Below are 10,134 nucleotides of genomic sequence, written 5' to 3' on the forward strand. Positions count from 1 at the left end.
ACTTGGAGTTCTGCCCAGAGTTAAATTCTTGTCTCATCAGACCAAATAATCTCTTTCTTCATGCTCTCAGGGCTGTCATATGCCTTTTACTCAAGAGTGGCTTCCGTCGAGTGACTGTTGGGTTCTTGGTCACCTCCCTAACCAAAGCCTGTCTTGCCCACTTTATTGTGTTGTAGGTTTAATTTTAATGGAAAACATTTTTGCACATCAGTTTACAGTCAATAACCCATAATGACAAAGTGAAAACATGTTTTTAGATATTTTAATACATTGAGCAAATATCTAATTACATCTATATTTATAAAACATTTAAATAATTTGATATTCCTTGTCAATCCACTTAATAATTATGTAATTTCTTAATCAAAATAACATCTGAGAATCAGAAAAAAACATTTGAGGTAATATTGAATGAAACATATTTAGGCTACATGTGGTGGAAAATCAATTTTGTATCCCATATATTAGACTTATACTGCAAATTTGAATCTGGTCATTTAAAATACAAATAAAATACATTTCAGTCACCATCCATTTTTGTCTTTTTCATACAATATTTACTGAATGGACCTACAGCATAACTGTTTCAGTGTTCCTGAGTGTAGTGTGTGTTGCCACCTAGAGCACATTGGAGTACCTTATTTAAGCACCTCTTCCTGTTACCTCTTGTTTTTATTCAGTTCATGTCATGTTTAGGGAACTGAAACCCATTAAATGTGTCCAATTCAAACCAGTTCATAATTCATCTGCCAAGTGCCTATAACGTAATGTAATTCAGTTACATATTTATATGGTTGGTTCAACTTCTATACAAATCCAGGGGGCATATTTCCCATTTTATTTATTGAACCAAATTTGATCCCACGTTTTGGGGAATATGTCAGAACACTAGTACTGCTGGACTAGGAAGTATAACTCCCTGCAACTGTACATATATTTTCCAAAATGACAAGCTCAATGGTTACTTACACTACACATTTTGGACAGCCTGAATAGTACTGACTGAAGTATTGGAGAAATGTGTGCTCTTTTTGGTATGGGTGAGAATTCTTGCAGTTGCAGAAAATTCTGCGATTTGTTTTTTATTTTATTTTTGAACACCTGAAAACAAAGCATTACAGTTGTACAATTGGCTGTGTGCATTTGTTTTCAGCATGCGTTGGACTGTGACTGACACTAGACTAGTCTAACTTTAGAAATGTTCCAGAATGAAGTTGGCATCCATAATTTGTTATTGGATAAACAGGTCACACTTTACAATAACTTTCATGAATTGGTTGTAACTAATGTTGTTGTTAACGTGAATTGATGATGGGGGAAAAATGAAGCATGAAATTAACTTCTCATTAGTTGTAATGCATTTGATACCAACTAACTAATGTATTTATTACATAATATATATATACATTAACAAACCATAGGATGAACTTACAATTAGTTTAACAATAAAAAACATAGACTTTTTCCTCCTAGCATTCTTAGTCATCCCAGAGGCAGAGGAGGAAATGCTTGGAAGGAGCCAGGCTCTGGGGTTGGTGCTAGCTTTAGTGAAGACGGCACAGTCTCTGGAGAGAACACTGAGCCAAGGACGCCATCATTAAACTTTGGCTTTGGCCCATGGAACTTAGACACCCACCACCTTCTGGAACCAAATCCACACTAATGAGCTCTGTTGAGAATTAACCCCTCCTAAATCAGGTAGTACGGACAGTCCCCTGCAACTCCAAATTCTTTCCCATGGATAGGATGAAGTGGTTGAGAAAGATCTTGACAGTGATCAGTAAGAGTGTCAGAAGACATTAGCAGGAGTGAATGTTCTCATACTTTATGTGAAGCAACAGCTGATAATTTACCGCTGTTGCTTCACCCAACATCACTATGCAACAAAGCAGCCATCTCCAGTTATCCCCTTCCTATAACAAGTATGTATTCCTCTATCCCCCAAATATGGCCCAAAGATTTGTCATCAGAAGCATGATAAGTCCTGGAGAAGAGAGGAATTCTGCATGGTAATTATTTCTGGGTGCCAGCAATCATTCCTGAATACAAAATAAATGGGAGAGTGGCAGTAGGCATGACAAGTCACAAACCGGTCACAAAACTGACAAATTTCAAAAAGGACAGGGACAAGGCCTACTTCTGTGCTAGCACTCCCTCACCAAACAACAAACGCCAAAGATCCAGCCTTGACCATGTGCTCACATAACCTGCATTACAAATGTATGGTGACTAATTCTTCTCCCTTTAAATGCACTTCATTACTTTACCATTTACAGAAATAGTCAACGGAATATTAAAGTCATAAATGCTGTCACAAGACCATGAAGGAGGATACATACTTACAGCCAATACATTCATTTTGCTGGAAAAGCACTACTGGTGCAGTGGTTCCTGATATATTCAGATTTAGCAAGGCAGTTTGCTTTTCTCATGCTAGGTTATGATCTTTTAAAGTCTGGATCATGTCTTTAGAAATGAGCTTTCTTGTTAATCAACCTATAAGAGGTTTCATTTACTAAATACTGTATGATGCATCACCGATTCTCTATTACTAAAATACTAAACAAGCACATACAGTTACTTCCACATGCCAGTTTTAGCTTTCTAAATCAAGCAGGTCCATAGAATAATGTTCAGCTTAGAATAATGTTCATAGCAATAATATCCAATAAAAAAAGTATAATAACAGATTTAAGAACAGAACTTGAGTCCATTATCATTGGTCACTTCACTCATAATAATGACATTATGGATCAGTTTTTTTTGTCTTGACTAAAGTTCACTTAGTTTCATCATATCTTGTGCTATTGCAGCAGTAAGGTCCAAACTTTTGCCACAAGGTTTAAAAGCTGTAGACATCTACTCTTATATAAACACTGGTCTAGTCATTAGGCACAACTAAACATTCTTGCCATGCTGTATTAATGTATTCTTATTTGTCATATTAACAAAACAGTTTTCCAGTAAATGTTTTTTAAATTTATATTAAAAGTATTATTCACTCTCTTGGTCTTCGGAGAAAAAATAAATGGCGTAGCTTTTAGTTTTTGTTAATGGCATTCTAAAGCAATTTTAAATGTGGGAGCTTTTACTGCACCCATTACGTTGGTGTTCTTTACAGAATGCTTGTACTGACAAGGCAGAAATAACATTGCGTTTTTGTCCTTGCAAGCGCTTGTTAAATATCAAGTTACTGTATCACATGCCAATCCACCTGAAACCTTGCAATAAAGACTACCTAACAGCACATTGCGATGGCAGACACGACCTGGCATTTAACAGAGCCTTACACAATGGCCCAAAAGGTTTAGAAATCTAAGTTATGCATTAGACTTGCCTTTAAAAGTTTAAGGTAAAAAAGTAAAATGGAATTACATCATTACTTGCTTAGAGACAATAACAAAATCACATTTCTAGACCAATCATGGATATCGATAGGAGATCCCAGTCTAACCTCGATCACTCAAAGACCTAAAAAGTTAAATGCTTGTCACTGGCACAGTACCCTACAGGTACATAAACTTGTACCTCTAGCCAGCAATATGTAATTTGTTTGTACCTTTTTTGCTTAGAGTTTATTACTGTGGTTTCAGGTTACATTTGGGAAATTTGATCGTTGAAGAACAAAAACGTACCTCCACTGTCATTGTTATTTCTGAGTGAAATATCTACAAGGAGTCCGAGTGACTTCTTGTAGATAGGTCATCATTTAGGTCCAAAATACATACCATAAACACTGGCAAACCTGTATGTTCATTTCATTTAAAAGAAAAATACATTCCATCTGAACGTTAAAAGCAAGAGTGAAAATCACTCATTGACCGTTGCTTTAAAATGGGATTTTTTAACATACATTATTATTCAAGCAGCTTTCATCTAACATACCTTTTCTTTTATTAAAGGTATAGCTTAATTCCTAATGGCTAGGCCTTTGCAGAACCAAGCAAGAAATGCCATTGTATGATAAGGTAGTTGTGTATAAATGCAAAAATGTAGCGTAAGAATAACCAGTTGTGTAGAAGGCAGATAGTTTGGCAGTTTGATTTATGATCATTTGACCAGAAGATTGACGGCTGAATTTCTCAGTGGGGAACCGCCACTGTACCTTTCAGCCAGGCACTGCCGTTAAATTCCTTCAGTAAAACATCTTGTTGACTAAAGGGACAGCATATAAATTGTAAGCTACATTACAACAGTAACAATTCTGCTTCCTTTCAATTATGTTTTGCACACACACCCATAAAATATATAAAATATCATACCTGAAACCATCGTCATTTCTTAACAGGAACTGGTTGCTGAAGGTATTCCTGTACAGAAAAAAAACACCTAGAGAGGCTGATATTGGGTTACAGCAGCTGCCATGCTTCAGCCTGTACACAGCCAGCAAAATAGCTCTGTGATAAAGCCAGGCCTGGAACAGGAGAGTGCAAGTATTTTTACTTAGATTACTCCCATTTCATCTATAAAAAGACCTATGTGTAAGCACAGTGGTCAGTGCGAATAAGTGGAGTCGTGCTGCCTAAAATTCAACTCATTTCAACTTAATGGCTCATTCAAATATTAGACCAGTCATACTCACTTGATAGCGGGTCACTGCGTCAAGAAAGCTACATAAACACATCTTCTATCTATACCATATAGCTTACATTTAAAATCTATAAATAGTAGTAAATCGAATCAGGTGAATTTGGCAGGTCATTGTTCTAAAAATATATCTGTAGGTTTATTCAATTGACTCCAATTGTTAAAATCTAATAATTCCACCATTCATTTTTAACCCGTTTCCAAGTAAAAATAATTTCAGCACTGTTGAGGTAATGCATTTCCATGGTACATAGGAAGGGCAGGGCCCACATTCCTAGACCAGATCAAAACACAAACCTTAGAAGATCCTACAATACAAAAGATTACCCTTGGTGAAATCAACAATCACAAAATAACTGCATTGCTGAAGTACAGTGGTGTGCAAACATTTGGGCAAGAGGTGTTCTGCCAGGAAAAAGAATGGGGAACAATTCCAAAAATGAAAACTGAAACAGCATTTACAAGCTGTTATAGTTGCCTGAGGAGGAGTACGAACTGACAGGGTTCCCAAACCTTTGCACGGGGCCTTTTTCCTTTTTTAAATATTTCGAAAAAATTCTAATGAAAAGTAATCTTGCTTTAAAATTTGAAGAAATGTGACATGTTTAACATTGCACCTTCTGTTCGCTCCTTTTATTCATTATAAAAGACCAGGGGTGCCCAAATCTTACTTGCATACTACTGTACACTCCAGCTGTATACAGTCGATCACAGTGCACACATTCAGTCAAAAACCACACCCACTCAAAAACAAAAATCACAGTCTCACAGCACACACAAATAACGGCCACATAAAAACGCCACCCACTCTCATGGGATACTGAATTTTATTCAGGCATCTCAAACTAATGCTTTGTCCCAATGGTGTTAAAATGAATTAATCTGTTAAACTGAGTGAGTCCACGGTTTGGATGCAAAATAAGATCCTAGGATTTTTCAAAGTGCTTTAAATAAGGTCAAGTTCACAACAAAATGTGATACAGTAACAAAACGAAAATGAAAATGTCCAATAAGACGAAGAGGCAAGTGTAGTCTGTTTACAGACTCCATAATGCATTTCAGCCTCCTCAGAATGTGGTGAAATCCTCTGGTTATCCCAGTTCTAGGAATAACTTTCATTCATTCACTGCAATGGACAGACAGCTCTAGCAAAGCATGACTGATTCTCCTGGAGGTTAAAATAGTTTGTCCTTTTCCAAGCTCTCCTTGTGTCAGGTTTACCAAGGTTAGGATATGGTTTCAAATAACCATTAAAATACAAGTAAACTCTGCTATGGCCAGAGCTCTAGACTGGTAAGCAGCCATACAAAAGTTACTCTTTAAAGCTGCAAAATCTTCTGAAAAGTCTCTCCACTGGCAATGAAAACTGAGAAAACACGGTGGCAATTTGGCACAGCAGACTGTACTTCTTTTCTCAAGTGAGGTTAACTATAAAATGGAATAAATAAAAAATAAACAGCGACAACAGATATACAGACCATGGAGCTGAGTAGACATGATCTGTACCACAGAGGCTGATGGATTGCAATAAAAGAAGATTTAAATGAACTCTCTCTCACCATCATATTTATCCCAACATGCAGGCATTTCAGAGTTTATAATCCCACAAGCAATATAACCCCATTCTTTATTCTATTCTAACTACTGCCAACCCTCACCTTAAAATAATTGTACTGCCAAATTACATACTGACAGGCAAAGCTAAACACTTGTTATCTTGCTCTTGTAGACACTGCAAATGCCTAAATAAAAGTATATGGTCTAACTGCAAAATCCCAGCCAAGTATTTCAAATGGAAAAAAGAAGCAGACAAGAAAAAACCTCTCCAAATTACAGGTTTGTCACTTGTGATCGGTGGCATGGGATTATTGCTTTGATTTGGTCTAAGCCTGAGAAGAATTTAGTGTAAAAGTACAGAGCAAATGGCTGACGGAGAGAAGGCAAGATCAGGGAGGGGGAGAGGAGGGGTTAGTGCAATTCAATGAAGGCCTCCATCTCCTCTGAGATGAGCCCCTTGTAGGGCAGTCTGTGCTTCTCGATGGAGCGGGCCGCCAGGCACTGCAGCGTGACGTGGTTGAGGGGGTGCAGGGCGTGGCGGCCGGCGTTCTGCTCATCCAGCATCTCGTAGGCAGTCTTCCCCTCGGCGTTGGTGGCGTCGAAGTGGGACCCGGCGCACACCAGCATGCTCATGATGTCGGGGCAGCCGTTGGCAGCGGAAACGTGGAGCGGCGTGTTGTTGTCGCCGTCGCGCGAGTCCACGTCGGCCCCGCACTCCAGAAGCAGCCCTGCCACGGCTGCCGACGGGAAGCGGCCCACGGGGTAGCGGCCCACCGCAGTGGTGTCCTTGTCCACCGCCATGTGCAGCGGGGTGTAGCCGCGGCGCGCCCGCGGGTTCAGCTTCAGCAGCCGGTAGACGGTCTGCTTCTTCTGGTGCTCCTGCTCGGGGGTGCAGTCCAGCTTCTCCAGGAGGAAGAGGAGGTGCAGGATGATGGAGAGGGCCTTGGTGAACTGGGGTGCCTCCGGTGGGCTGTCGCGCTGGGCCACCGCCCGCTCCACCTCGCGCACGCTCTTGCCCAGCACGCCCATCAGGTCCTGGAACGTGACGCGGGTGGCCAGCGTGCCCTTGGCCCGGTCCTGGAGCACGAAGGAGAAGAGTTCGGCAAAGGACAGGAAGCTGCTGGCCGTCATGGGGCTGAGCGGGTCCAGGTTGCTCTGCTGCATGTCCAGCGCGTACTTCCACAGGCTAATGCAGCGCTCGAAGTTGCCAGAGTCGGCGTAGACGGCCCCTCGGTAGCGGATGTAGTAGGAGGTGTCCGGGTGTGAGGGCCCCAAGATGCGCTCGCGGACCAGCAGGGCCTGCATGCGCATCTCGTCAGGGTCAGTGATGAGAGCCTCCAGCTCCTCAGACGTGGTCACTTCCTGCGTGCAGTCGTACGCCATTACGGGGGGGCCAGGAGGGGGTTTGACTAGCGCCCTAGTTCTGTCCCCCGGCTGACGTAGCTCCAAAGCCCGTCGCCAGTACCGCATGGCGGCCAGCAGGTCCCGCTTCTTGTCGACAAACGTGGCACCCAAGAGCTCGAGAGCGTCGACACGCTCCTCTCGTGAGCTGCGAGGCTGATGCACCAGGTACTCCACTATGTTTGTGTGACCAGTCACGCTAGCCGCAAGCAAGGGGGTCATTCCATAGCCGTCCTTTTCCATGCGTGCATTGCACTTCAACAGCATCTTCATGATGTCCAGGCTCCCAGACTCTGCACAGTCATGGAGTGCTGTGTTGCCCTTTATACTCTTGCGGTTAACATCAGCACCACGCTCAAGCAGGAATTTAGCAATCTCTTTGTGGCCTTTGTAGCAAGATATCATGAGACAGGTGTGGCCATGCCGGTTAGCTACCTCCATATCAGCACGGTGCTCCACCAGGTAGCGCACAATTTCGAGGTGGCCATCAAAACAGGCAGCACGTAGTGGGGTCGAATTTGTTAGCGTTGTGTTGTTGACTGACGCCCCATGCTTCAGCAAAGTCCGCACGACCGGCAGGTGACCAGCAGCAGAAGCCGCCCATAAAGGGGGTGCGCCCTCAATTGTCTCTCCGTCAAAGTTAACGGATCCCCCCAGCTCTACATTAGCTTTACAGCGCTGAAGTAGATAATCCACTACCTCCAAATGACCGTATCGGGAGGCGATCAGAAGCGGCGTGCCTCCTTGGGTCTTCTCCTCGGCAAGCGCCTCCAACTCCTCCGGACTTTTGTTGCTCAGCAACTTCTGGATAAGTTTTAGCTTCCCATCTCTGGCCGCGTTGAAGACCGCAGTTGTAATATCCATTTTGCCGACGTCAGACTCTCCCCATAGCCTTTTAACCCCGTAATATACTTGTAAATATTTTAGTCCCTTCAGTTTTCAAAACAAGAAAAGAAACCTTCCCAGCGTCGCTCCTTCTTTCCTGCATTTTTCAGCCATTTTAAGGCTGATATTAAAATGGCGACTTTGCTGTTTGACAGTTGTATGTTTCTCGTATGCGCTTTGCTTCCTGAAAGTTGTAGTTTTAAAGAAAGAGGCGAGTCGTAGACGCCGTGTGAATTTTCTTACGATAAGAAATACAATTCCCACAAATAACTGCACGACACAGTCGTTACCCAGACAGGAAACGTTTTGGACTTATCTACGTGTAGTCTTTTAAATGACGCTAGTTTATTTCGCAGCCTAGCTTCGTCGTAGTTTCAACTACACTCCCCAGTGTGCATAGCGCATAGACTGCAGTGGAACCGCCTCTACAGTCAAAACATGAGCGACAACGGTGCGTTTGGCTTTAAAGCTAACAGATTTAAGTTAACGTTGTGCTAATATGTTTCTAAATCTGAGCTCGTCGTGGAATGTACAATGAACGTGACATGTAATTCGGTCAAAGGAAACGGAACTGTTACTCTAAGTAATAGGTCTTAAATAATAATATGCAATCTGAGAAGCTGATTTAACAGTATATTCCTAACAGTGCAACTTGAATGACGAATAAATAAAGAAATAAATTATTACTTCCAGATCAGGTTTTGTTTTTTGTGTGTGTCAAGTCTAATTCCTTCCGTTTTCATAAAAATAAAAATAAAACACACGCGACCCATTTCAGCATACAGTGACATGGTAATGGTAATCCACATTGTGGTGGGGAAGCTGTTGCTAACGAGAGACTACGAACCGGGCAGGTTTACGTCTAAGTCTGTATAACAGAGTGAATAGGTGTTCGGGCCATCGTGAGCTAACACTCCGAACACAGGGACGTTGTGCAGTTTTTTTTCTCTATAAATACTGGTCCGATTCACACCAATCAAAATAGTTTGTTTCGTGTATGGGATAGTCAATAAGCAACCATAATCATAAACCACATTCCCCAGGAGAAAAACTACCGTTGTACGGATGGTAGCTTCTGGTGGAAGTGTCCTGAGTTTACGTTAGCTAGCAACATTCCTCCTTCCACGTTCACTATCAGTTAATAGGCCTAGTTGTATAGCCTACTTTATTTACCATTCTACTTATTGGTTAGACACGTTAAGTAACAAATGTGATCATTTGAATACAGTACAATATAGGCTATTCATAATATTATCTTTTAAATTATCTAAGAATGTTCATGAGATATAACTTTAGCTTACACTCGACCATGGTGAGGTCAAATATGCTCATATTTGATATTCTCATATTTTTAGAATTATGCAACAACAGCATTGTCAGTTACATTATTCAAGATTTGATTTATCATAATGAAATGTACTTTTAAGACTACATGTTCAAAATTACCCATTTCTTTCCCCCGCTTTATTTGTCCATGTACCATGACAACCAATCATTTCCCATCTCTCCAGGAAATAAAAACGAACACAAACAGATAGGTTGACCATTTTTTTCTTTATTTATCATTTATCATGTCTTTACTTGAGATTTGTTGGCACTTAATTATCATTGGCATCACTAATCCATACCACAGTTACAAAATACAACTTTCATAGATAAACAATCCTAGGGAGGAATAAAAGCGGTCACCGTTTTTCTGCCTTT

General features: G+C 41.2%; 1 protein-coding gene across 1 annotated transcript; it reads right to left on the reverse strand.

The window, feature by feature from the left end:
- Positions 1-5,397: 5,397 nt before the first annotated feature.
- LOC133128674 (protein fem-1 homolog A) lies at positions 5,398-8,540 on the reverse strand. The gene has a single exon (XM_061242386.1). It carries the CDS (start codon positions 8,407-8,409, stop codon positions 6,556-6,558), a length of 1,854 nt encoding a protein of 617 aa, XP_061098370.1. The 5' UTR covers positions 8,410-8,540; the 3' UTR covers positions 5,398-6,555.
- Positions 8,541-10,134: the final 1,594 nt, after the last annotated feature.

The sequence above is a fragment of the Conger conger genome, chromosome 5 (assembly GCF_963514075.1).
Source record: "Conger conger chromosome 5, fConCon1.1, whole genome shotgun sequence".
NCBI lineage: Eukaryota > Metazoa > Chordata > Actinopteri > Anguilliformes > Congridae > Conger > Conger conger.

What these genes read in the sequence shown, in the direction of transcription:
- LOC133128674 (XM_061242386.1), bottom strand. Translation starts at nt 8,409, where the DNA reads ATGGATATTACAACTGCGGTCTTCAACGCGGCCAGAGATGGGAAGCTA.